Source organism: Gadus chalcogrammus, chromosome 15 (assembly GCF_026213295.1).
Source record: "Gadus chalcogrammus isolate NIFS_2021 chromosome 15, NIFS_Gcha_1.0, whole genome shotgun sequence".
NCBI classification, from domain to species: Eukaryota; Metazoa; Chordata; class Actinopteri; order Gadiformes; family Gadidae; genus Gadus; species Gadus chalcogrammus.
In genome coordinates, this window is record NC_079426.1 from 11,584,798 (window position 1) to 11,612,525 (window position 27,728).

Sequence of the window (27,728 nt, forward strand, 5' to 3'; positions counted from 1 at the left end):
CTATTGGATTTATGTTAAAATGAACATGGTTTACTACCAAATATCTCTCTGGAGTATGTATGTAGTAGAGGTCGAGCTGCATCTCCCACATCTGTCACACCTGTTTGCTTCTAGAAGAGCACTGCTCCTGCAGTTCTGACTTTGTCCTGTAGATGTCGTCCTAGGCACGATTAGCCTCCATTTAGTCTCAATTACATCACCTCTGTTAATTAGTAACGACCTCAACCTGATTTTTTGTTTGTCCAAGACAACATTCCTGTTTTCTGTACGACCTACGATCATAGTTTGCATCGGCTTTGCATCACACCGAGAGGGTACTTTCCGAAAATGGTCCTACGTACCCTGTCCAATTCAACATACTCTCGAGGAGACGAGAAGTAGCAGTAAGTTGTCGAGCAGGAGGAAAGGAGCAGAGTGAAAATGAGACAGCGGAGCGCTCTTAACATCACTCATTGTAACGTCTACTGTTCAACTCGCAGACTCGCTGTATGGGAGCCTGTCATATGTATGAAATAGTCGAAGAAACACAGAGGCACTTGCTGTATTCTAACTTCCGGTCGCTCCGCTGATTTTTTTGCCTACTACATATTGGGACCATAGACTGCAAACGACTTGCAAAGTTGATACAATGGCGATCTATGAGAATTTAAGAAATATATGGAGAAAAGTGTTAGCTAGACATCTGAATCATGTCAGATATTAGACCCCCACACCCCTTCCATATCAGGTATTTCTGATTCTTTAAAGTTGAGCTACAAGCAGAAAAGGCTTGTGGAGCCAGAAGACCAATGCTACCACCTACTGGCACCATAAAGAGAGTTACAACACAGCCACAGTAGTCCAATCATGGCACTCTAGCCATTTGCTTTTTGACATAAGTGTCTTACACTTATTTCATTGCCTACCAAATACACTTCAACTTTACGATGATGTATATTAAAACAGTAATACATCTGAATTGTGTGTATGTCATAATCTGAATCGGTTATTTTTGTAATTTAGTTTCCATTCTCCACCTGTCCACAAGATGTCCTTAGTCCTTTCCCCTCACTTTACAGATCCTGCCACTCCCAGGTAAAATCTCTTCATTCCCCTCACCTGCGCCTTCCCTGTCAATTTTAATTGTCATAGCTCTGTGTCATTTTTGTTCCCTTGTATTTAGACTTGTTGATTGAACTACGATTTTTGAAGCTTTCTTTATTAAAGCCCTTTTGTTACATTCTACAAGTTCTCGTCTGCATTTGGATCCGATCCCATTCTGCTCCTGCTGCCCTGCCAGCACTTCTGTCACAGTGATGACAGAACTAACCGATCACAACCATGGTTCAAGCATACGGATTAATGGGATATGAAATGTATGATAGAAAATATACTCCCCTGTGCATCATCGGTTGTTTGGGGAGGACCCCTAATCGTGAGTACAGTAAGGCAGCTCTAAGAATGGCACACAAGGAGGTGTCTGCTAAGCCTTGGCCAAGGAACATGTTACCTGGGTGGGCTCAGGACATCCTCAACACCCCTTATTCTCTATCTGATTTCAGACCTGTTAGCCCCCAGCATGCTGTCGACCCGCAGCCAAATCTCAAGCGCCAGTCAAGGCTTCTCTGTCAACAAGCCTCGTCACCAGCCTCTGGCGTGGTTCTGTGTCGCCCTCCATTGCGTTCCCTCCTATTCGTTGCCGGCCACCTTCCGGCCCTCGTTCAGCCTCCATCGCGGTTCTGAAAGTTGTTTTACTCGCTCCCAGATCTCCTGTTTGCCCTTTTCAACACCCAGGCCGTCCACCTAAGGTTTCCGGCTTGACTTAGGCTTTGAGGCCACTTGCCCCTGAATCCCTCCTCAATACCTTCTCAACCCACCCTGCCTGGTTTTCCTGACTGGCCTTGTGTCATGTCTTGAATCCGTCCTTTGCACCTGCCCCTTATTCCAACCATTAACCACTTATATACCATTTCGCTTTATTTGTTCCCTAGTAGTTTTGATTCTCATGTCACTCTGTCATTCCCTAATCTTCAGCCTTCTCTAGGCTAGTTCAGTGAACTAAGGTTTTTATTATTTTATTTATTAAACTATTTGTAATACTTGTTGCCTGCATTTGGATCCTATCCCTTTTTGTTACAGCCCTGATGTGTTTATGTGAGTGTGTGTAATTATATCAAGGTCATGATTTGAATGATTTCATTTTCCCAAAACTGGCAATGATATAACACAGTCTCATATATTGCATAATTAGTTGTTCTACAAGCCATGATGTCTAAATAACAGTTTATATTTCCGAATTGAGATTACAGAATGGCTATAAATTAGAAACTTCCCTAATTAAAGAACCACGTGATCACTTTTGACAGACGGGAACCATCGCCTGCCCACTGAGTGTGTCCTTCCGCAATCGAGCATAATTACAACGCCTCTACTCCGAATGTAATTTTTTAACCAAAAAAGAATGACGTCACCCGTGGCAAATTTAATACTCTACATTTAAATATCCAAATGCAACATTTTCTATCTAATATTGTGTGTTAATAGCAGGATGGAGTAGGACTATTTGTTGGAAGGCGGTAGGATATGCGCTATAGAAGCCTAGCCTGCTCTATCTTCTTTTTTCCTCTAGTGGAGGCCGTGATGGGAGCCTGAGAGTCCCGCCGCAGAGACCCAAGAAACGATGATTCCCCGGGACCGAACTGTCAAATCGAATCGCTGCAGATCTGTAAAACGTGTATAGTTCAATATACATTCAAGGTGGAGCCTGTCACTTATTTTTCCAGATGTGTTTTTGGCGATCTTTCGACTATAATGTTGGTTCGCTAGGAGGCTTTTGGGTCAGAAAGGAGCCGTAGCTATTGTCGCTAGCTAGCTTTGCTAGCTAGCTGGTAAGCTAGCGCGCTAGCCGAGTCAGGCGTAAACTGGACACGGGCTCTGGGACCGGTGAATTTTGCACTTCGCTGTCAATCACAGCAGCAACAATTAAGCTATTCTGTGGGGACCGAGACCGACATTTTTAAAGCTGTTTCACTCGGGGGAGAAGTGCATGCATTGTGTGCGGGACTTCTGCCAGACTGAATTCGGAATTGGAAAAAAGTGGGGCCTGCGCTGAGGAGCAGAGCAAGGCCCGTCTTTATGATCAGAAGAAACCCTTCTAATCCCACACAGGACCACCGCTAGCGCCGCTAGCCTGTTCGTCTTTGCGAGGACCTGCAAACATTCAGCCCTCGCAGCGATCGACCGACAGCAAAAGCCATCTCTGGGTTCGAGTTGAAAAAACGGACGAAGAACCTTTGATAACTCGCTCCTTTTAATTTTTAAAATCATACAGACTCCAGTGCGTTGACACAATGGCCGCGATTATCAAAGAAATGGTCAGCCGAAACAAAAGGAGATACCAGGAGGACGGCTTCGATCTGGACTTGACGTGTATCCTTTCATGTATTATCACTTCCATGTCTTAACGCCGAGCCCATGCATTGTATGCCTTGGCTTTCAGCACCACAGCCAGGGCATGATGACTAGAGGTGAATGCCTGTGCTCTGCAGCTAGCGCGTTAGCTTCCATGATGTTAATCTGGACATTGACTGCTAGCTCTTTGGTTAGCTCACCAGGTAACGCATCATTGCTGTTATCTTTTGGATCGGTCAAATAAGTACCGTGCATAAATGTCAAAATTGCGACATTGGGCGCGTTGTGTCCTGTTTAAATGGAATTGCACATCGATTCAAGTATGCACAACTTGCAAACCGATCATCAAGCTGTGACCGTTGCCTGGATAACTCGCCAGGGTTTCAGATGGTCAGTCATAATAATCTAACGTAGCAGCCGCTTTTACCTTGCGGAAATTGTATTTTATGCTCTCCTTTATTTCCTTCCCACCGTTGAGGCGATCTGTGGATTTATTTTAATGCTTCAGCCACACAAATAGCCGTTTATACAAACGAACGTGTCCTCGCAGAATATCAGATATAATCTGATGCCATACTTCTAAGGCAATGATTGCATTATTGAAATCCATGACTATATGGGTTTCAAAACCCTCAACTGACCTTCTAAAATGTATTCTCTGAACTTTATGCCAAACGTTAGTGCGAATTGGCCGTTAAGGAAATGTTTGGGTTGATGTTGACAAATTGGGCACTTCAACGTATCACGACGTCTACTTAAGGGGATCCATTAAATGGGGTAAATCTGATAATTATTCAGCGAAGGTCACCCTTCTATTCAAGTGTCTATTTGGCAGTTCAAGATACTAACATCATTTACCATGGACATCTTTTTAAAATTGAGTCTCCGGTGTCTTTGCAACATTGCTGAGGATTTCGCCTAATGGCAGTGATGCAGGCAAATAAGCTGAAAATCAATATCATTTCCGGTCATTATTGTTGGAAACTTAAACTGAATCGTTTCTGATCACTTTTGACGTAGCCATTTCGGGCGCATTGTCTCGCATGTATTATGGAGAGTGGCTTTGTTGCATAGAGGATGGATGTAACGTATATAATTGTAAATGGACGACCCTTTTGAGGAGGCATGGCGTGATCTGCAGTCAGGATGGAAGGAAGTAAACCATGTACTTTGGATAGTGGATGTGATTCTTTGTTGGGTACTTAAATGACACATTTCTGGAGTTGTGAGTTGAATCCCTCAGATTAACTTTGGGGTGGGGGGGGATCATCAGTTGGTGCTGAAAGCTGCTTGTTGTTTAAGTTTGGACGTCCTTAAACTATCCCCATTATAATTTTTGGCACGGCATCCCGAAACAATATGGTCCCTGTGCAGTTATGTAATGTAGTATAATAGTTCTGGGAATGGCCCTTAAAATAGAGTACCAGTGATCCTCTATCAGCATTGCTGCCCTAGTGCTCTCGCCCTCCTCTCTTTTGCTCTCTCACTCGCCATCTCTCCCTTTTGCCCCTATTCGTTCCTACTCCCAATATTTAATTCTCTGTCCCTCCCTCCCTTCCTCTCCTCTCACTTGACTCCTTTCCTCAGCTTTCCTTTTTTCCTGTCCTCCTCACCCCCTCACCCCCTCCTCTAGGTTCTCCCTCGCTCCCACCCAACCACTCCCCCTCCTGCTCTCGGTTGTAGATTTGGCGCATGCATGGAGCTAACTGACTTCACAGTGAAAGGCGTGCCTGAAATGGCTTCTTTTCTTTTTTGCTTCAAGCTTCCGTGGGGGGGGGGGGGGGGGGGGCGTCCAGTGTACGTTTCCTTCCAGCTGCAGAAAGTGAGAACCCAGCCCCCCCTCCTCCTCTGCATGCCCTGGGCTGATGCTCTCCTGGGAATACTGTAGTTTAAAAAAAAAAAATGAGGGAAGAAAAATAACACAGAATAGTCCCTGACTGGAATTGCTGTGCCACTAGGGTCCAAGGGTTAGGGTAGCTCGGTAAACGCGCTTGGATTCTTGGTTCCTAGTTTGCTCAATATAATACCGGATCCATAGTAGAGGGTAAATGATGGACAAAGCCTAAATCACAATTGTATTTGTTTGTGATGGCAATCCTCAGAGTTATATCTGTACGTAGTATGGACAGTGGAATTGCATCGATTTTTGGGTAAACAAATGTTATAGCTACAGTACAGTTAGGCTAAAGCTATCACAGCAGACAAACTATCCCATTCACGAACCTGAGATGTAACGTATCAGAAGCATACATATTGTTAGCATTCAGGAAAAAATGTACAAGATTTGTGGAGAGCAGGTCAACTTCTCTTTTTGCTTGACCCTCCAGGAGCATTTATCAAAGCTTTCAGACCAGTTTACTAAACCTAAATCACTCAGCCAAAAAAGGTTGTCGCCTGAAGGTGCGGCACAAAATATGGGACTCGTCCAATTAGAAGTGTTCCACCTATCTATTTATGATTCCGTGACCAGGAAACATAAGGCAAAGCCTTGCCCTTTAGTCACAGGTTAAAGTGTGCTTCAAGCTGCTCGTGTCTACGCGCACGCCCCAGTCACCGTGGGCGTTGACGCCGTCATGCCAGGAGCACACGTGCGACAACTCGATTACTCTTTTCCGTTTCAATATGACACTTTTGGGTTGCCTTGAATATCCCGGCATAATTGGTTATGATACCCATGCACCCGTTATCCCCGTCAGTCAAGGCACGATGGAGTCAGGCGCTGGAAAGGTGTCAAGTCACAAAAGGAGGCGGACAAGGTGTAGCAGGGTAGGGGTCGGGGTGTTCGAGTATCAGACCAAAGGCCGGAGTTGCGATTCCCATTGCGCTTACTCTGGTGTCCTCAAGAAAGAGGCCCGACCAGCACTTGAAGACAAGGATGTGAAATCACTGACGTTTTGGCTAAAGGCTAAATTATTTGATTGTGATTGTGGTTAAACAATTAAGTAATATTTTTTTCTGAAATACAATCCATCACTTGAAGCCAGCTTCAACCCGTCGGAAAACTTAAAGAAACAACTTGTGTCCCCTCCATCAGAACTGCAATGCCCTTTGTTTCCGTTCAATAGCTACAAGGAAAGCGAGATAGGCCCAACGTTGGCGGTATGATCTCAATATAACTTGTGAGCTCTAAATATACCCGCAGGGCAGCTAGTAGAGGGTCTTCTCTCTGGGCAACATGTTGGCCCGGGGCTCTAGCTGAAGGACTCTAGTACAGCTTATCTTTTTCTATCATGTCTCCCACTCTCTCTAGCACCTCTCTTTTGCTCTCTCCCCCCCCTCTCTTTCTCTCTAGTACTTCCCTCTGTCTCTCTCTTGTCCCTCTCACCCGTCTCCTCTCACCCATTTCTCTCCCCCCCCACCCTCTTCTGTCTCTTTCTCTCTCTGTGTGGCATGCCCTCCTGCGCCGTCCAACCATCTGTTCACACACCAACACGCGCAGATTGATCCAAAACGCTTCCTTTTCCCTCGCTCTTGTCTAGTCTTGTCTAGTCATTTTAGCCCTTCCCGGCAATTTTTTATCCTTTTTTTTTTACACGTGCTGAAATTCCCTTAATGGCATTTCTCGTCGGGTATTTGTATTGTTTTAAAATATTTTGGGTCAGCATTGCGGATGAGCGGGAATTTACAATTTTACGTATGAAATTATTTTGGACTTGTATTCTTAGTGTTCATTATGGAATTTTAGCGTGACTTGGTGTTCAGTGTTTGCATGTATGAAGTATTATGAATATCTTGCCTTTGTACACACACTGGCATACCTGTACATGGTAGTGTATGATTCCTTGACCTCCTGAACAGATATATATCCAAACATCATAGCTATGGGCTTTCCTGCAGAGAGACTTGAAGGCGTTTACAGAAACAATATAGACGATGTAGTACGGTGAGTTGATCCTCTGAACCACCTGTCCTGAACTGCACATGATTGCTGTCATACGTGTTAGTGTCTTATCTATCTTTGGGCTCAATCGTGCTCTGCTCTTTTCCTCCTAGGTTTCTTGATTCGAAACATAAAAACCATTATAAAATCTACAACCTGTGAGTATTGTTGCACCCTCATCGCCTTGTTTCACATTGTGCCACCTCTGGGCTGTACTTTCAGTGTTTTAAATCATTGCTTTGCTAAGCAAAACTTATGACTATAGGCTCCTGCAAGTTTACAGAAGTACAAATCTGACAATGTACATGGTAGCTGTATTATTAATGCACGATAAAATGCTAAGAAATATGTAACCAAGTTAAAGGTCACTTCCTGTGCTCATCTAATGGCTCATCTGAAAGCTGCTCAACTGTCTGATTTGCAGAAGCCAGCTGACATGGAAACAATTGTCTACCTACATGTTAGCAAACTGATGTGAAACTATAGCAATACGCCCACTCGGGCAGCAGCACACTGAATCTTAAATGGTTTGGAATATAGCCCATTGGCACATTCAGTTCTAATGGTTTATTAGCATCAAAACCTTTATATAATGTGTTTGGTTGATTTGGTTTCAAGGTTTAATTTTATTCCAAGCAATATTGTACATCACCAGAAGATGGTTCTCAATTAAAGTGCTATTTAAAGTGAAATGAAGCATTTTTACGTTTGGAGACATTTCGTTTTTTTTTGCTATTGTTTTGTTTTGTTTTATTGCTATTATATTGTAGATTTTATATTTCAAAGTCTTTCAAGAGTCACTTCTTCATCACTCAACAGATGCATTGTTTTACTTCTCTTTTCAGCTGTGCAGAACGACATTATGATGCTGCCAAATTTAACTGCAGAGGTAAGTCCTCTCCACCTTCCGCTTACCGTCCTCTCCCTTCTCTGAATGGTCCTGTGTAGATCAACGGATCCTAGCATCCCCAAAGTTGGAACCAAATCTAAAAGAGGAAATTCTCTCCCTGTCCGACTGTCTTTTAAGTCGGCATTCATGGCTAAATTAAGGAAATGTATATAATTAGCCTAGATCAACCAATTTCTGAGTTACAATGCATGTTTTAACAGAGTAATGCTTAAGCAAAATGTGGAGTAATGAATGAGGCTAGCCTACTTCAATTGATCTTAAAACTAAGAAGGTGGATTGTTTCAATGAAATCGCACCTCACTATTATAGGCTACCAACGCTTTTCAAAAGCAATCAAAGTAAAACGCACTGTGCTGGATGAACGATGGCCAGAAAAGGAAATAAGGCAGATACGCTGATCTTCCTCCAGAACTGTTTAAGTAACGCTCGTGGCTCTTCTGCAGCCCAGCTGCGAGCACATCCCAGTTGTGTGGCGACGTGCCACTGTCTTTTCTTCTGCTATTAATAGATGATCAATGGATTTATGTTTTCATTTGTTCAACATTTCCATTTTCACAATATTGTAGTATGTGTTTGAAAAAAAAAATAAAAAAAGTAATGTCTTGTTCTTATATGTAATTAATTTATTCGTACTGAACCAATATGAGTACTGTTAGAATCCCGGATCGATGAGCAGTATTGATTAGTAGTAGCGTTAAAATCCAAAGAAAAAGAAAAAATAGGGGGTCCCAGCCCCGAAAGAATAAGCTACACAACCCTGCCCTTGTTTCTCACCCCCTCCCCTCTTCCTCCTCTTCTCCATCCCCTCCTCCAGTTGCACAGTATCCCTTCGAAGACCACAACCCGCCCCAGCTGGAGCTGATCAAGCCCTTCTGCGAGGACCTGGACCAGTGGCTGAGCGAAGACGACAATCATGTGGCCGCCATCCACTGCAAGGCGGGCAAGGGCCGCACGGGCGTAATGATCTGTGCCTACCTGCTGCACCGCGGCAAGTTCGAGGAGGCCCAGGAGGCGCTGGACTTCTACGGCGAGGTCCGGACGAGGGACAAGAAGGTGGGCTGATTAAAAAAAAATTATCCATATTTTAAGGGTGGGTGTGTCTAAGCTGGCCTTATGGCGAAGTCGGGAGAAACACAAGGTCGGTTGCTTTAGTTTTTTTTTGGGCAAACTTTTTTTTTTTTTTTATCGCTTCAGCAAAAGCACCGTCACGGATGGGTCACCGCATGATCTAAGTTGTGGAGCCCCATCTTAACATCTATCCTCCCCCCCCCCCCCCCCCCCCAGGGAGTGACGATCCCGAGCCAGCGACGCTACGTCTACTACTATAGCTTTCTGCTGAGGAACCACCTGGACTACAAGCCCGTGGCCCTACTCTTCCACAAGATGGTGTTTGAGACCCTGCCCATGTACAGCAGCGGCACCTGCAGTGAGTACCACGCCTTCTCCCGCTCCTCCGACCGCCACCATAGCTCTGCGCATACACACGCGTACAAAAATGCACACATTCCTGTCAGCATTGCACACACATGGCTTGCTCGCCCAAGCTAGCCTTTGCGTTGCGCAATGTCAGCTTAGCCCTGAGTTTGCTTAGAGTTGTGTGAGTGTGGCAAAGTTTCTACATGGAAACATGTTAGCATGATATTGTGTAAGTCTAATGCTATGTTAGGTTGATGTTATCGCTGCATTAGCTTAGCGCAGAGTTAGCTTGACACTGCATTAGTGCGCTGGGTTAGCTCAACGCTATGTGGACGTCCTCTGTGATGTTGTCCCTGTGCTTGCCTCTACCAGAGGATTATTGAAGTATATAATATGTGACTGAATCAGCCGCAGCATTGCTTCACCTTTCACCTGAAACTACGCTAGCTATCCAGAGTAGGATGGAAGGATCTAAGTGGCTCGCACCACTACCTCCCTCCTTTGCTTTTGTCAAGCTGAGCATTTCATGATAATGGCATAGGCATTCACACAAAGAAGTAGTGATGACTCTTGCTGTTCTTTGTACAGGAAGGTAGTGCCGTCTCTTTTCTCTGTGCGGGAAACAATTGCTGTTTGAATGACTCAACTTTTAATTTGTCATTCTTTCAGACCTAGGATATTTACAGCCATGACCAACACAACTAAAGATCTTAATCAACATCGCCAACGTTTCTTTGATTTCCTTCTAGCAGTAAGGAGTAGAGGTGTGTGCATTACATACAGTCTCATGCCATAAACATGGACAAGCCCACAGCTGTCCAGTTGCTTTGCATTTCCTTCGAGTATTTGAATTTGGCAGAGTCACTCTTTTAATATAGAGATCCATGTGGCTGACATAACGGAAAAAAGGGAAGTGTAACTATCTATTGGGATGTAAAACTGCCTTGTGTTGTTTAGTCGAAGGGTATATATTTTGTCTGCCTATCGCTGGCCAAGACATTGTCCCGTTTGGTCGTGTTGTCTTTAAGTGAAGCCTAGGATTGTTTGAGGTATTCTTTCTGTTTTCAGTCTGGGTAGTCAGTGAATCAACTGAAATTCACAATCTTATATCTTGCATCTCTTCCGCTCGGTTTTGTGGAGGTTTTGTGGAGTCTCATTTAATTTCCCCCGATAAGAAAACCACTGTTCTCACCAAGAGAGCCGATCCCTTATCAATATGCTGTCCCCGTATCAATGCTCGGGTCGGCTTGCAGACTGTGGTTAGGCCCTAGGTTGTCATCTCCCGATACATTACAGACTGATTTTTGTGCCGCGTGAACTTGCCGTCACTGCGTCCCACTTTCCTCTCATGATACTGTGCATGGGTGTGTACTCGGTGTGCGTTCCTTCGACAAGCGATCGACAAAATCTCTGAATATGTTGGTCCCTTGAACCTCTTTCCTGTTGGTGGCGTTGCTTGAAACCCCTTTCCTGTGCACTTCTCTCCGATCGTCCTCTGTCCATGCCGCCTCTCTCCTTGCCACCCTGTGTCCGAACCCCCCTGGCCACCCATGGGTGTAACTTACCGCTGTGACCTCATTCACCTTGCTTTTTAACTCGCCATTCCTTTTTATTACAAAACAAGACCCGTAATCCTATTTATTTGTATCTGCCCCACTAAAGGGTCAACCTGTTTCCGTCAATTCACTGTTTGTAGGACGGGCGTAGTTCAATAGAGGCCTCCCTTTTATTTTTTTCGGTCGTTATAGTACAACCTTATCCCCATTTTAGTGTCTCCGTCCTGGTATGAAATCTTTCCATAATCATACCATCAACCTTGTCCGCTCATCGATTTGAGATAATGTCCCATTAAAGAGGGTGTGTGTGTGTGTGTGTGTGTGTAGGTGTGGCTGAGCGTGTGTTTTTTTTATTTTATTTCAAACCGTGTGGGTGCAAACCTGCCATGCAGTGCTTTGCGTGGACGTGTGTTTGTGTTGGATTTTGTTGTCTGTACTTGCTGTGTGAAACCCCTCGCCCGCTCATGTTCTGAGTCATGACCATGTCCCGTTCCCCCCCCCCCCTCTCTCTCTCTTCATCAGGGGACTCCCCCTCACTATGTATGACCATGTCCCTCTCTCTCTCAAAGGGGACAGTTCTGTTAAAAACCGGAGCGAGCAGATCCCGCAGGGCTTCAAGAAAGGGAATTGGCACTGGGGTAAATGAGCCTTTTATCAATGTTTTCATATTTTTATATATATATATATTTATACTTTCTATTCGGGCCCCAGAGAACCACCAGGAAGGACTGTAGCTTCACTGCCTACCTCCTCACTGAGGCCCACTCCCTAGTTCCGTTAACGTTACCACAATAATCTACAAGACCTACCCAGAAGAGGGTTAAAAACAAAACGCTTGGCCGATGCGTTTCTTTCTTCTCAGTCCAAAGCCTTGACTTATATTCCGCATTAAAATACAATCCCATCTCCTTGGTCCTGGGTGTCTTTAAAACATATTTACTGTCTTTCCTTTCCTTACTAAATTTGAGCTAACTGTTTTTTATTTTGTTTTTAGACCTTTTTTTTTAATTAACTTCTTGTTTTGCATTTAATGGGTGTGTGGGTTTGCTTGTTCCTGCCATTTCTATGGTACTAACCCTGGTATTCTGTCTGGTCCTTGGATCGTCCTCCTCCTATCCTCCTTCTCTGTCCCTCACCACCCTGACCAACGCGCGACCCTTGCATGCGACGGTATCTTCTTCTTGCAGACCCCCAGTTTGTGGTGTACCAGCTCAAGGTGAAGATCCACACCTCCAACCCTGCTCACACGCGGCGCGAGGACAAGCACATGATGTTTGAGTTCCCCCAGCCGCTGCCCGTCTGCGGGGACATCAAGGTGGAGTTCTTCCACAAACAGAATAAGATGATGAAAAAGGTGGGTGGATCTTTTTCTCTTTTCCTCCACCCAATATTCGGATACTCCTATTTTTTTCTTGTCTTCCCATTGGTTGATAATTAGAGTCTGTCTGCTGATAGCCAATAACGCAATTGCATATCCCTGCATTAAGCGATGTCAATGGTTGAGATAATTATGAAGCAACAGAAGGTGCATTTTAAACCATATTTATCTATCAGAACTAAGATTATGAAGTAATTTGTGAGACTAAACATAATCAGATTTTATTTTTTACCTATATTCCAAATGACGAAATGAACAGTTTGTTCATATAGCAGTCCATTTTCATCCAAAGCAGCTTGCGCTGATAATTATTTTGGTGACGTTAGTGGACTGAGCACTTTGACATCGAGCTCTACCCACTCCACACTACCTCATCTTCTTCCTGTTTGTTTGTTCTATTTTAGGATAAAATGTTCCATTTTTGGGTCAACACCTTTTTCATCCCGGGGCCGGAGGAGAGCGAGGAGAAGGTGGAGAACGGGACTGTGGGGAACGACCTGGACGGCCTGGTGCCCCAGCAGGCCGGGCTGGGCCTGGGCCAGGTCCCGGTCCCGGTCCCGGTCCCGGTCCAGATCCCCGCCGTTGCAGCTCCGCTCCCGGGTCCTCTTCAGGGCCTGCTGCAGGGGCCACTCCAGGGCCTGCTGCAGGGTCCGCTCCAGGGAATAGGTCCCGGTCCGCCCCAGACCGGGGAGCGTCGGGACAGCGAGAGGGACTACCTCATCCTGGCGCTGACTAAGAATGACCTAGACAAGGCCAACAAGGATAAAGCTAACCGATACTTCTCACCAAACTTCAAGGTGAGTAGAGTTCAAGACCCGGCACCGTGGTCCAGAGCTCGGACGGATTTATATACAAGCTTTTGGTGTTAACATTGTCATAGTTTGTTCAACCTGAAGGCTTAGTGCTGCACTAGCTGCACCTTCCTTTGGATAATTACTTCCAGCAAATGATACTTCTGTAACCATATATAGAGATAAATACGTAGATAGATAGTTCTAATGTATTGTCAACATATATACATATCTTGTGCGTGTGTGTGTGTGTGTGTGCGTGTTTTTTTGTGTGAGAGACTTCTGCAAAATAATATTGAGGTGAATAATGGTGAGGACTAGGAATAACTGCAGATGGCTGTGCTCTGTGGGCGTGGGGCAGGGGGGGCTATAGTGTTGTGCGTAACAAGCGCTTGGTAGCCAGCTAGAACAGGAAATGTGGGCAGTACAAAGAGAAGGGCCTAACTGACATTTAGCAGATACAATGACTAACGCACAGACACTGTAGCGGCAGGAAAGACTCTTAATAAGGGAATTGCAGAAACATTACAGTAGTGTTGTACACCTAGATCATAATCTGACCTATAATACTGTACAACCGTGTCACGATTAGATAGACGTTGGTATGCCACGGTCACGATAAAATCTATAACACTTGTACACTGTCCCAATCTCCTCCTCAAAGGTTTCCGACTGTCACGATTAGATCTACAACAGTGTACCACTGGGTCATGTTTAATCTACATTAGTGTACAACTTTTGGGACAACTTTGTCACAATTAGATCTAAAATAGCGAGCCTTTTGATTGGAACTGCAATGTGCAACTGATCGGAGTGAGATGGTTTAACAGGCCATTTTCTTTGCATTGTTTATTTGTATTTTTTTTACATGTTTCATACATATTGCATACATATTTCAAAGTTAATGTCCAAGTACATCTCTATCAGTAACAGCACTCGGGTCATCTCTTTACATAGGTTGCAGACGAAGGCGGCACACTTTCCCTAAAATATTTAATCGAGACACGTGTTAAGAGGGGATGATTGAAATTGTGTATACTTGACATGTTTGCTTGATGTGGAAATGGACATCTGTGGATTCAGGTTACTGGACAGCTCTGCTGTTATTTAAATGTGATCAATCATCTTTAAACTGATAATAAAACCAGCCAAATCGCCAGCGAGTAGCTCCTTAATATAAATCAGATTCCTAAAGTGTCGTTTGATTACTTACCCATTTCCAAACCCATTCCGGCAGGAAAATGTTTCAGATATTGGGAAACCTGGTCACTGTACAACATTTGACAAAAACAAATGCCATGGGTTTTGGTTTAAACACGACGAAGGCAATGCAACAGGAGGCGGGCGAATAGACTTAAACAATCCTCCCTCCATGTCTAAACTAAAGCGGTAACGCCGGCTATCACAAAAACGCCTCCAGTATGTTCTGCAGACAACAATCTCAGAGAAGCCCTCCCCACTCCCCCAGGCCCCTTCGCTGGACCACCCAACCCGAGTGTTATTTCCTATATGCTACTTTTATACATGGGGTTCCCCCTCGGCCTGTAAACATACTGAGAGCCCAGACGTATAGTCTGCCCGATGCTGCCGCTAGTCGTGGTAGTAGACAGTTCTACAAGTTATGAAAAAATAAAAAGTTATGAAAGGAAATCGATTTTGGGCCATTTTATATCGATTCTGAATCGTAGTAAATGAGAATCGCGATTCTTATATGAATCGATTTTTTGGCACACCCCTACTGGTTATGTGGCATGGCTACAGACTAACTTTTTTCACTGGGAGTACTGTGGCCCCTAACTGAACATTTTAGCGGCGTAACCAGAAATTGTAATTGGCAGATATTTAAAAGTGCTGTTTCAAATTCAGTGTCACAGTTTATTGTCAGCACGGAGGCGACAGTATCACGGGAGTGCGCCCGCTTGTCGTGCCTCTTGACAGGACGCCGGCCTCGGCTCTGCCCGCTGGCCTCGGCTCTGCCCGCTGGCCTCGGCGCTGGCCTCGGCTCTTCCCGCTGGCCTCGGCTCTGCCCGCTGGCCTCTCCATTGAGAATTAGCAGGCGCCACAAACGCATCCGGTGTGGAATGGCCTTTATGGCACCTGAAGCAGAATCCTGCACAGGTTCGGCTACACGCGAGTACTTTGGATGAAACGGTTGGAAAATAATGTACTGTTTTGGGTGCAGGTCACACGCCTGAACAGCTAGGGTCGGTCGCAGGTTTTGCGATTTTATTTTTTTAAATATCTTTTACTTACGGTCCTGTATATTTCATTTAGGAGAGGAGTCAACTAAAATGGTCAACAGTGGATGATGTGCTTTGTTTGCACAGCAATCTAAAGCACCATGCCAAACACCAGATAGTGTAATTCCCCGGTGTTCGCTCTAATGTCGGAACACGGGTCGGATGCGGTTTTAAGTATTGCGGGTGCGGGTTTGCAAAATAAGACCTGTTCAGGACTCGCATTGGCACAGTAGCCGCAGGTCGGAAGAACAAGTCAATACATAGTTGGCTTGCTCATTGGTCAAACGCACGTAACAGGTTGCGAAATCTTTCTCATCCTCTCGATAATATCTAGGACCCTCCCCCTCCACACATTAGCCACTAACAGTGGCCATTCCCTATCCTTCTCACATTCATGAGAGAAGGCCTGCTGCACATTCTGGATTCATTGACGCGTCCCTTCAACGTTTAACGAGTAAAACAATATATTTAAAAAAATGCGCTCATTTATTGGTCGCACATGCGTGACCAGATGTAATATTCAGTCGCACACACTCAAATTTTGGTCGCAATCTATAGCCCTGTGTTGGTGTCAAAAAGATTCTAGAAAAATAAAAAAAGGGTGAAAATGTTGGTAAGGCAGCCAGTGAGTGTGTGTGTGTGTATGTGTGTGTGTTTGGGTGATGTGCAGCAGTGAGAGCACATCACTGGGAGACAGTGAGTGCGTTTGTGTGTGATGTGCATCAGTGCTTCCCATTCAGTAAGGCCTGTGCTCTCTCTGTCCCCCGTCTCTTTCCTTACTGCTGCAGGTGAAGTTGTACTTCACCAAGACGGCGGAGGAGCCGTCGAATTCGGACGCGAGCACTTCTACGTCGGTCACCCCCGACGTCAGTGACAATGAGCCGGACCATTACCGGTACTCCGACACCACAGACTCGGACCCGGAGAATGAACCTTTTGACGAGGAGCAACACACGCAGATCACGAAAGTGTGAACGTTTCTGTTTTTTTTGTTTTTGTCTTGTTTTTTAAAACGGGAAGAGAAGAAGAAAATTGTGTACCGGAGAGAGGAGGAAAAAAGGAAAAAAAACTTGAATACAAACTGAAAAGAACCATTTCTCTTTGAGTCCCGAACCTTCCCCGTACGGCAATAGATTATCATCATGTCCAATGCCAATTTTAGGGAAATCAAAAGATGAATATCCTGACCAATATATTGTTTTTATTTTTTAATTTTTCTCTTTTGGCACGGCCGTGCGAGATATTGACACTGTCGCCCCGTGGGAAAAGGTGCTGTAGCTCTAAAAAAAAAAACGAAACGTGTTTATATATAAGTATATACATATGTGTATGTATATACGTATATACATGCATTATATATATTAACTTTTTTGTGTCAAAGACAATGGAAAGAATACCACAATCAGGAGACGGGGTGTGTTGAAGTGTGGGAGAAGTAAGAATGATATACTAGGAATATGCTGCTCCTTCTCCTGTCTAAACCAAGGCCAGTGCTGCAGTCACTTTTGTTTTCCTCCCACCCCCACTCTCCCCCTTCACCCACCTCACCTTTGACCTCCCACCCCTTACCTTTAACCTCCCTCCTTGCCTTTCTTCCTATCCTTCCACTCACTCCACTCCCCCCCTCTGTCCCTCCTCCCATTGATGGTCACCCATCTCCAGTGTTGGGGAGTAACGGAATACATGTACCGACGTTGCGTATTCAGAATAAAAATTATAGCTAACTGTATTCCGTTAGTTACAATTTAAATTGTTGGTAAATTAGAATACAGTTACATTGTTGAAATCAATGGATTACATAAAGATACTTCTGTTTCAGCAGTTTATTCGTGCTTTCACACAAACAGCATTTAGTGCGCACTAAACGAGTTTGTTCCCTTGGTTCTGTACGTTTGCGTTGGTGTGAATGCAACCACCTCACTTCGATGCGAACCAAATCAGCCGACCGAGACCTCCCTGAACAGCTGGTCTCCAAACAAACCCTGGTAAGGTTCGCTTGAGATGTGAAAGCGAACAAACCTCGGTCCGATCCAGTTCTACAAAGCATATGCCTCTTTGGACGTAACGGGCACCCGCTCAGCCGTGCGCATTATGGGAATTATTGTTTGATTAGCGGTAACTCCAAATTGTCGGACCGTCTGGGAATTTGGACAGACACCCACATAAAACATATGCTGGACAACACACGTAAAAATGTCGATGCATTTAACACATTCAGCACCAGGATGAGGGAGAAGGAGTTCGACCGGTCCACTACTGTATAAAACAAATCAATAGCACGAGTGCAGCCCGCAGAAGAACACACCAGAATAGGCCTGTTTAGTAAGCAGGATTTGATGCCGCATTCCTACACTTATAAAATGCAATTCAATGTGGAAGTAATCCAAGTGTTCAGAATACAATACTCTGAGTGAAACGGTATAAGTTACATATTACATTTTTGGGCGTGTATTCGGTATTCTGTAACTGGATACATTTTAAAAGTATCCTTCCCAACACTGCCCATCCCTTGCTCCTCTTATCTTCCCTCCTTCCTCTCCCCTCTTTCCTCTCCTTCCTCCTCCTCTACTGTGAATGCTTCTCGTGCTCTTGGCAGGCTGTCCCACGTGACGCGTGGTCACTGCAGTGCAAACTGCATGCGGGTGGTGGGCTGGGGGACGGGTGGGGGAGGCGAGGGGGACAGTGGTGGTCAGGGGTCATAAAGGGGCTGTGATGATGTTTCAAAGCATTGCCATTCCTTTCCCCCACCCCCACTGTGTATACGTTTAAATTATGCAGAACAAGGCATCCCCATGTAATTGTCAATGTTTTTTTTATCATAAGATAATAAAAAAAAAATATAATACACAACCGCAGGGAGACAAGTGTTTGCAATAATGTCAACACTACATTTAAAGGACAATAGTGGTGTGCATGTATTGGAATTGGCGTCCATCCCTAATAAATGTATGCAATGTTGTCTTTTCTTAAAGAAAACTGGCCTTGAGGTGTGTCTTGTGCGTGGAAGTCCCTGATGCCTTCTGAGTTGTGAGAACTCCTAGTGTACACACACTACGCAGCTTGGGGAAAAGCTTATTCCCCTTTCACATCAGCAAGGATGTCTCAGTTTGATGTACATGCGTCTCTAAGTCTCAACCAATCACTTAGAATCGTTTTTTGCATCTATTTCCTATAGTGTGGTCTTTGGTTAGGGTGTTTAACCCTCAGTCGCAAGGTTGTGGGTTTGAAGCCCAACGTCCGCGTGTTACCTGTAGGCATCCTTGAGCAAGTTGAACCTAGACATTTAACTACTCCTAAATGTATATAAAGCAATCTGGATACTAATTAAGAAATGTATATAAAAATGCAGATGTTATAAGTCGCTTTAGGCAAGTGCTTTCATGGTTATGTGCTGGAGGGTTGACCGATTGGTTATGTCTTGTGAGTTCATCTAAAGTAGGAACTGTATATGACTTGCCTTACCACCTATTACTACTTTTTACTTGGTATGCCTCCAGGTACTTGAGGCATTTCATGCCTTGAAATGTAATTTATATATGCTTAGTAAGCATATTTAGATTATCTCCTCGCTTTAGATAAACTCACCCTAACTAATGCTTTCTTGCTGCCTAAACTACTCATGAATTGCAGATTCTAAACCAATATCAAATTACCATAATCATTACAGATTATGAATAGGTCACTAATGAGTAATCATGTAGCAATATTTCGAAAACGACAAACTACGTACTTTATTAATGTTTAAAAGTTGAAGTTATAATAAAGCTGCGTTCACATCAAAAGCGAAGCAAATATTCTACACGTTGCTCGCCCTTTCGTGTCAAAGTTCAAATATTTAACTAGCGAATGAGGAGTTTGCAGCGTTTCGAGTGCCGGTTGAGTATTCTAAATTCATCTATTCTCGTCTTTGCATTTACCTTAATAAATTCGGCCGCGTGTTCATTTTTGATGTGAACCAACGGTAAATTGCCAACTATATATGTCACAAATTAACTACTAAATCAGAAAATTTAACATGTCATCTGGGATAAAGGAAGTCAAAATACTGGCACCTCCGAAAACAATGTTATGTTCTCCTGGTCAGAACATTTGTTTTTGTTTTAGCCTGTTTGTAGTGTACCCCCGGGTGCCAGATATTAAACAAATATGGAGCCCGCTTTAAACTGCAGTTGGCACAATGTTTTGGTTAGAATTTTGCTCCAAAATATATCTTCACGCAGACACACTGTCTACTGTGAGGGAGTTTAATAGACATCTCAGCAGCAGTACAGAGATATACACACATTTCAAAGTGAGTACAACTAGTTAGTGAGCTATATGTTCAAATAGCTATGCTGGCCTTGAGTTGCCTGCAAAGAGTGGACTGACAGTCAGGGGTTGTACTTTGAGCATCTTTGGTTAGGAGCAGACCTCGCTGTGAAACTTGAGACTGGAATAACTCTTCACTGCTGCTACACTGGTCAATGAAACTCACTTCGTTCAGGTCCTCTACCTGGCAATCCATGTAAGCTTCAGGATGGCCGCCAGAGACGACTCCGATATTGGGTATTTGGACTGCAGTACAGATTTTAAAAGCTTGTGTCAATGATACATATTGTGTACGTTTTAAGATAAACAAAAGAAAATTTTGCAGATGATTCCTCACTAACTACTAAAAATCCAGAATGCATCGCTGTAACACCAATACATCCCCTTACCAAACAGAGGAGAGACGACCCAGTCCCCTCCCCTGGAAGGAGATATTATCATACTTTCACTTTTTTTCATTGTGTGTGACCATGTTTGATCACCCCCATCCTGCCACCATCTCCTGCTGAATGACATCTGAATGAAGCGAGCAAAGGCGCCCCTAACAGAGACCCTGAAGGGAGCTGCTCTCCCCCGTCTCTCCCTCTTTCTCCCCCGGGCTAGTATCCAGCAGCTCAACCCGGCACAGAAAGCTTGTCCAACTCCACATGTAAAAAAAAAAAAAGAAAAAAAAAAAAAGAAACTAGAAGTAACAGGATTAAACTAGCATGTCGCTGAGATAGCCAGCAGTGAAGCGAGACAGGGACCCTAACTAAAAACGCCCCAACCGATGCTAAAATAAAATTTAAATCGGAGGGGGGGAATAAAACAATCTTATTTTTTTTTTAAAGTCTTCCACCACCAGAGGCAGTCAGTCACATACCCCCGCACCCCAACGCTCACACCCTCTGCTCTATTAAGACCAGGACCCCTGGGGTCTCTTGAATTGATGGAGACATCAAAGTCTACCCCTCGCCAGCGAGTCGAAGACGGGGGGGGGCCCCCGAGTCACTGGGGCCCCAGCTGTAATTGGCTCTGCTGAGAAAGAAGACGAGATGGAAGGAGAGGGAGGGAGAAATATATATAGAGCGAGCGAGAGAGGTAGCTGGATGGATAAATAATGTATGTCATGGGCCGGGTGTGAGAGAGGAGTGATGAGAAGAAGGAGGAACGTGCTGACACCACGTCGACGGGTCGGAAGAAGAAGCAAGATCTACGGTAGAATATGTAGTCTCTCAAATCGGAAATATGGACCGGATCAATATGAATCAATTAGTACTTTGAGGTTGGGTTACAACGAATCTTTTTCGAAACCTGTGTTGCTTTCACCTATACTCGATCTATGACGGTATATTTGGCTCCAAGACAGAAGGTTGTGTGTTTGAATCCCCAATGTCTGCATTCAACTTGTATGCATCCTTGAGCAAGATGCCCTAATAACCCCCTACTACGGGCTCATAACGACATGTTTCAATTCGCTGTATGTTGCTTTGAATAGGAGCATCTCCTAAATGGTACTAATTATGTAAGTCTCATGGTTTAGGAAAATATGTGGTTATAGGGAATACGATAAAGAAGTAGGCTGATAAATGGTATTTCAGATACTAATGTCTTCTACCCATAGCTTGTGTGGGTTCATCCTTCCATTTCCTTTACTTCCATCTCTCTGGCTGTTCCTATAATGTAGGTCATCCTGTAGCTATATGTTCAACAACCATGGATTTAGATTTATCGATGGTTGGCGGCGTCAATCTGAATTCTCTTTGAAAGAATCTACCCAACTCGTCTTTTCCCTCCACTGTTTATATATTTATGTATTAACCATGAGAGGCATTAACCAACCACGACTGCAAAGTGAAAAAAGCTAACACCAAAAACAGGGATTTAAACACGGTATTATAACTAAATGGGGGGTCAGTTTGGCCTACAAAGAGTGGATAAGCCCAAGCTGGTAACCCCATTTCTCTTCCATCTGTTGGTCACTGCTACAGAGCTGGTCTGAACCCAACAGCAACCTACCCCCGCCCCTCCCCCTACCCCCTACTCCCTCTCTCACTCGTTCTCTCTCTTCAACACATCGTTTTCTCTCGTTCTCTCCATAAAATACGCCTTCTCTCCCTCTCTCATTTAATCTCCATCTCCCTCTTTTCCCCCTTTCTCCCTCCTTCACTCTCCCTCCTTTCTCTTTCATTCTCTCTTTCCCTCCTATTCTCTCGCTCTCCCACTGTCCCTCCGTCTATAGCTCTCTCTCTCTCTCTCCCACCCCCACTCTCTCTCGCTCTCTCCATATGTCTCTCTATCGCTCTCGGTCTACACAGCTGTGTTGCGTTTGGATTAGGCCAAGAATAAAACAGGAAGTAGAAATTAAACAAAAGCTTAAAAAAAAAGGAGGAAAAAAAAATCCCCAGGCACCGTTCCCAAAAGCTGACAGTTTACAACTGACAGCGTGTTGGAAAGTACACAAATGCACACATGCACTTTGCATCCAGCAAACACAAACACTACAGGGTGGCATGGTTTGTGCAAATGAACACCAAAATGCTTGTTGAGAACCGAAAGTTTTCACTTTCACACCTCTAAACCTTATTTAATATACGTTTAAGTGTGTTATATCATTTAGATGACGCTTCATTCCAAAGTTTTTACATAGAAACTAAGAAACTAACATTAAGGAGCACGGGCAGGAGTTAACTGAGGGCATTGTGTTCAGAGATGTCTGAAGATGGACCCCCAGAACCGTTAGGCTGGGACATACTGGCCCCTAGGTCCATCTGCGATGTCTCCTCTAAGTGCTTCTCTGGGGCTTCTGGAGAACCTCTCGGCCCTTCATCAGACATCTCAGGTAGGTCACATTTATGAACATTTGTAACTACATACCTCTGTCTACTTTTTTGGATGACTTTATTTTGTTATTTTATACATGATCCTTTTTGAATTTATATATATTGAAAGACGATGGCTTAATATAAACCTTTTTCTTAGATATAGGGTCATAGGTCAATGATGGCTACAAATCAGCGCCTGAAATACAACATCCAATAAAACAGCAAAAGTATTCGTACAAATACAAGCAATGATGTATCTTCCTACACCTTTTTAACCTTATAACTCAAATATATGCAGTGATAGCAGTAACCCATTTAACAATGTCACAGTTTCTAATTAATTATGAAGACACCAAAAAAGTACTTTGCCACACACAGATAAATGTATTAGGAAGAAAGGAGACCGAATTGGGTAAAATACATGATGTGAACAAACACATTTTGAGTTGGGGATGTTACGAGACTTGTGTGTACTGATGAATGAAAGGATAATCTGGTAAATGTTACTATACTTACTGGCTCCAACCCCCAACCCTCTTTCTGTTATGATCAATGAAAGACACGTGGAATAATAGAAGACATGCTAGCCCCGGGCTAGTGGGCTACAGGACACATGGCCTACATAGGAGCACATAGGCTTTAGCATGTTAAGCTCACACAATACATAGTGGATGTATGGAGAGCACACTCACAAACAGACAAGCAGTCACGCACGTACACACATATGCGCACACAAAACAGATACAATAACCCAGCCACACAAATGCACAGAATCCAATACATTCAGCCACACACAAACACACACATATAATCACACACCCACTTTTATATTTGAATTTTCTGCTTGGTTTTGCCTGATAGAACCACAGAACAGCACATGGTGTGTGTGCCTTTATTTGTGGGTGTGTGTGTGTGTTTGTATGTGTATATATATATAATATATATATGTATGTACATATATATATATATATATAATATATACATATATATATATATAATATATATATGTATGTACATCCATATAGGCAGAAACGTGTGTGCGTGTGTGTGCAAGTGCACGTGTGTGGGTAGATATATGTAAATATAGGCATATACTTGTGTGTGTGTGTGTGTGTGCGTGTGGTTGTGCGTGTGTGTGCATGCAGGTGCGCAGTGTGTAGGTGTGTGTGCAGGCGTGTGTGCAAGAATGTCACTACAGCCTCTGAAGTCTCTGTATTTAAGAGATAAATACAGAGACTCTGGACTTAACTCTGACAGCCTCTGTTCTCCACCTGACTCAGTAGCCTGGGATCTTAGAGCGGGCATAATCCTTCCCCGCAAGCCTCTCTCTCTCTCTCTCTCTCTCCCCCTCTCTCTCTCTCTCTCTCCCGCTCTCTCTCTCCTAGCACTCTTCCTCACCCTTGCTCCCTCCCTTACTCCCCTCTCCTGTCTCACTTCTCTAGCTCTTTCATTGTCCCATGTCACTCTCCATTCTGCTTTGTCTCTCTCTCTCTCTCACTCTCTCACTCTCTCTCTCCCTCCATCCATCCCTTGTCGTCTGAAGTGTAACACGAGGCGTAGGTTGGCCATCGATGATGACAGTCCCTAATCCTGACGGAGATAACTGATAGTTAGTATAATGCTCCTCTCTCCTCCTTCTTGCCCTCATCCCTGCACTAGCGACAGACATACAGTATGCAACTCAACTGTCTTAGGCCCAATCGCATTTCTACCCCTTACGCCTTCCCCTTACCCCTTCAAATCAAGGGGGAGGGGTAAGGGGAAAGGGCTAAGGGGTAGAAATGGGATTGGGCCTCACTCTTCCTCCATGTCCCTTGCTCATTGTCTCTTTCTTAATTCAAGATTCTATGATTTTTTTGCGGATTTTTCCAATATACACATCTGCTATAGATACTCTTTCTCTCTGCCTTTCTGTATTTCTCTCATTGTTTCTCTCATTATCTCATTGACTCTCTCTCTTTCTCTTGCTCTGTTTCTCTCTCACCCTCTCTCTCTGTCTCTCTGTTTTTGTCGTCCAATTAAATTCAAGAGTAATCCGTTACACAGCACAATTAAAGGAGAAAAAAATAAAACGTATTTTCTTTCATACAAACAATGTTGAAATAGGTGCAATGGTGCGAGATGAGATTGTAATTTTTAGCAGACAGCACATTAATGCAGCCTCATCCACATCTTCTTCAGCCTTAGGATATGGAGGACCTACTACCATTACAATGATATTTACTATGATATTTACTATTACTTTCTGGTCATTTAGCAGGAGCCTTTACCCTGATTGATTTACAGTCGATTGAGTGACAGGTAATTAAGGAGCAGTTGGGGCATCTTGCTCAAGGATGCCTACAGGTTGTCTGCCTGGGGACATTGGGGGCTGAACCTGGTTCCATCTTAGCTTCTGAAACATAATGCTCCCTATACTATCAAGTCCAAATGAAAGCCAGGCACCTGCATGCAAAGACATCCTATGTCTTTATCAGATAAAGTTTGTAAGACATTTTTGGGTGGGACTTCTCAGTGACTGAAAGTGTGTGAACATGTTGCGAAGTTTGAAGGCATTTCCCCGTATCCTCACATTTCGTCTACTTTATAAAACAATTTTGTTCTTACTTTGAGATTTAAACACATACTTTTCCTTATAAAAAGCGAAAAGTGCGTGCCAACCATTCAACCCACTCATGTGCACACAAAAATATTGAGCCATGCCGTTTCATAACATGCCATATGTTTGTTATAAACGGCAGAACATCAAAAAAATATACGCAGCATTTAATGGTACATAAAAATATTTTGAAGCTTGAATACCCTTTTTTGATGTCCATGTACTTGTATAAACCATATTGTATGGCATGCCTTTGTGAGAGCATAAACGGTTTACTTTATAGCGCTCTTTCACGTGTAAAAGCTGTGTTTACTGCGTCCAATCGTAGCCCGTGGTAAAACGGCAAAGGCAATGAACAACATAGAAGTGGAATATTTATATATACTAGAGTTGTCGCGTGCGCGTTGCGCTCGCTCAACCTCTAGTTGTAATTAAATCCATAGCAATAATGTGGAAACCCCAGTCAACAATGTCAATTTCTGAGCACATAATAACATTTTGCCTATAATGTTACAATGTATAACATTCGTTCACCAAAAATGATTCTCAAAAGCAGTGCTAACATTAAAATATTTTTTAACCATTCAGCAAACAAAAGGCAACAGGCTTATTATCATTTAGGGGGCCACTCAATGACATGCAGAAGCATCATCAGCATGCCCGCTGAAGTGGTGTGAGAAATACAGACTTTCAACTCCTCATTCACATATAAGGTAATTTACATTTCCTACAGAGATAATACTACCTCAGGGGTAGTATTATTCAGGAGATTTTCAGGGTACAAATGATGTTGTTCACACATACGGCCCATCAGGAGTATATCAGGACTTACAAGTGTGTCTGAAATCAGCTAGTGTGTGAGCATTTGATTACATTATAAAATTAGTCAATTTATGGTAACAGCGGTAATTGTTCCATAAGTGTAGTATACTATGCATGCAAATCAATTATTTAATAGCTTTTACTGTTATTCAGGGCTGAAAAGTGCATTGACATTTTAAAATGACTGGCAACTACTATTGGTTAGTTGGAAGTAATAATCATCATTGAGATTAAACATCTCTTCCAGTGTCCTGGCCAAGACAGGCAGCAGTAGCCTACAGTCACACATAGCATACACACAAAATGTAAGAAAAATAAAACAACTAAAACAGTCTGCAGGGGAAGGGGAATATCTATCGCAAGACATTGCGATATTGTGGGCAAAGGGCAACATGTACATTTGATTAACAAAGTGTAGTCTTGTGGTGGACTCTAGACAAAATTCACCATACTGTGTTATTGACGTGTTTTCGTTGTGTTATAGGGATACTGTCTCTTTAAGATCACGTGACTTGTGTGTTTATATGCCGGTCGGCGCGATGTTTGAATTTGACGAGGTGAGAAATTGTCCCCTCCCTTCTTTTATTGCAATTTCTAAAGTCTATAGACAGAACGTCTTACCTGGGAGAGTTTGTCGACTGCGGAGCCGTGATGTTTAAAAACATAACGTCTTACCTGGGCGAGTGTGTCGCTGCGGTGTGTGCATGTGTGTTCTTACCTGGGTGCGTGTGTCGATGGTGGAGCCGTTATGTTAAAAAATATGGTGTCTTACCTCGGCAAGTGTGTCGCTGCCGTGTGTGTGTGTGCGCGCGTGTGTGCGCTTCCGTGTGTGTCGCTGCCTTTGTCTTGACGTGCGGTATGTGCGCGTGCGTGCGTGCGGGCAGGCATGTGTGTGTGCGTGTGTGTGCGTTTTCTATGTATGTTCGTGCGCATGTGCGTGCGTGTGCGGTGTTTGTATGCGGTGTGTATGTGCGTGCTTGTGGTGTATGCGTTCACGCGTGCTGTGTGTGTGTGTGTGAGCTGCAGGCTGTTTGGCACATGCACACATGACCAATTTGAGTAACTGACGCGACAGGCCTGCTATTATAGTAGTAAGATATATAGTAGTAAGATATATCCTCTCCTTTAAAGTCCTCCACCCAGTCAAGCAGCCATTCAACCAACACATCAACCAGCCATCACGTTTTAAAGGGCCACTGATTTGTCAAAATCTCTTGGGGGAGGAGTGGGGGGATGAGAGGAGGGGGGGAACCAGGGATTAGGATTAGCAGCTGTTTCGCCCTCAAACGCGTTAGGAGATATGCCACGGCGACACGCCGCTGCGCTGACGGCAAATTAATAGAGGAACAGAATCAGGCGTGCCTCGTCTCAGATAATGCGCTAAAGCTTCGTCGCTAACAAATAGCGAAGGAAGGTGTCCTTTTGGTGAACCCGTCGATGCGACACCCCCCGTTTCAACTCGTCGGCCTACCGAGAGAGAGGAAGTGAGGAAGTGGGGGGGGGGGCGGGAAGAAACGTTGTTGCCGTGAGAAAGGTTTTATAAAACATCATGGATGCTTAATCTGGTCTCACCAAGCCGGTGACAGATTACCCGCCCGTCTCTGGAGTGACTGTCGCAGATCCGCTTTAGGTGA

The 27,728-nt window shown here is 44.0% G+C and overlaps 1 protein-coding gene across 2 annotated transcripts; it reads left to right on the top strand.

Annotated features, from left to right (window-relative positions):
* The first annotated feature begins 2,429 nt into the window (after positions 1-2,429).
* LOC130404524 (phosphatidylinositol 3,4,5-trisphosphate 3-phosphatase and dual-specificity protein phosphatase PTEN) lies at positions 2,430-20,156 on the top strand. 2 transcript variants are annotated; one of them, XM_056609312.1, is made up of 10 exons: positions 2,430-3,408; positions 7,189-7,273; positions 7,384-7,428; positions 8,116-8,159; positions 8,995-9,233; positions 9,465-9,606; positions 11,722-11,790; positions 12,340-12,506; positions 12,935-13,327; positions 16,350-20,156. In XM_056609312.1, the coding sequence occupies exons 1-10, from the start codon at positions 3,330-3,332 to the stop codon at positions 16,533-16,535; spliced, it is 1,449 nt and encodes a 482-aa protein (XP_056465287.1). In that variant the 5' UTR covers positions 2,430-3,329; the 3' UTR covers positions 16,536-20,156. The 2 variants fall into 2 exon arrangements, with proteins under 2 accessions (XP_056465287.1, XP_056465288.1); XM_056609313.1 differs by lacking the exon at positions 11,722-11,790 and having other exon boundaries at positions 2,431-3,408.
* Positions 20,157-27,728: the final 7,572 nt, after the last annotated feature.

What these genes read in the sequence shown, in the direction of transcription:
- LOC130404524 (XM_056609312.1), top strand. Translation starts at nt 3,330, where the DNA reads ATGGCCGCGATTATCAAAGAAATGGTCAGCCGAAACAAAAGGAGATAC. An exon ending in AATATAGACGATGTAGTACG is followed by an intron (nt 7,274 to 7,383) that starts GTGAGTTGATCC and finishes TTTTCCTCCTAG; the next exon opens with GTTTCTTGATTCGAAACATA. An exon ending in CATTATAAAATCTACAACCT is followed by an intron (nt 7,429 to 8,115) that starts GTGAGTATTGTT and finishes TTCTCTTTTCAG; the next exon opens with CTGTGCAGAACGACATTATG.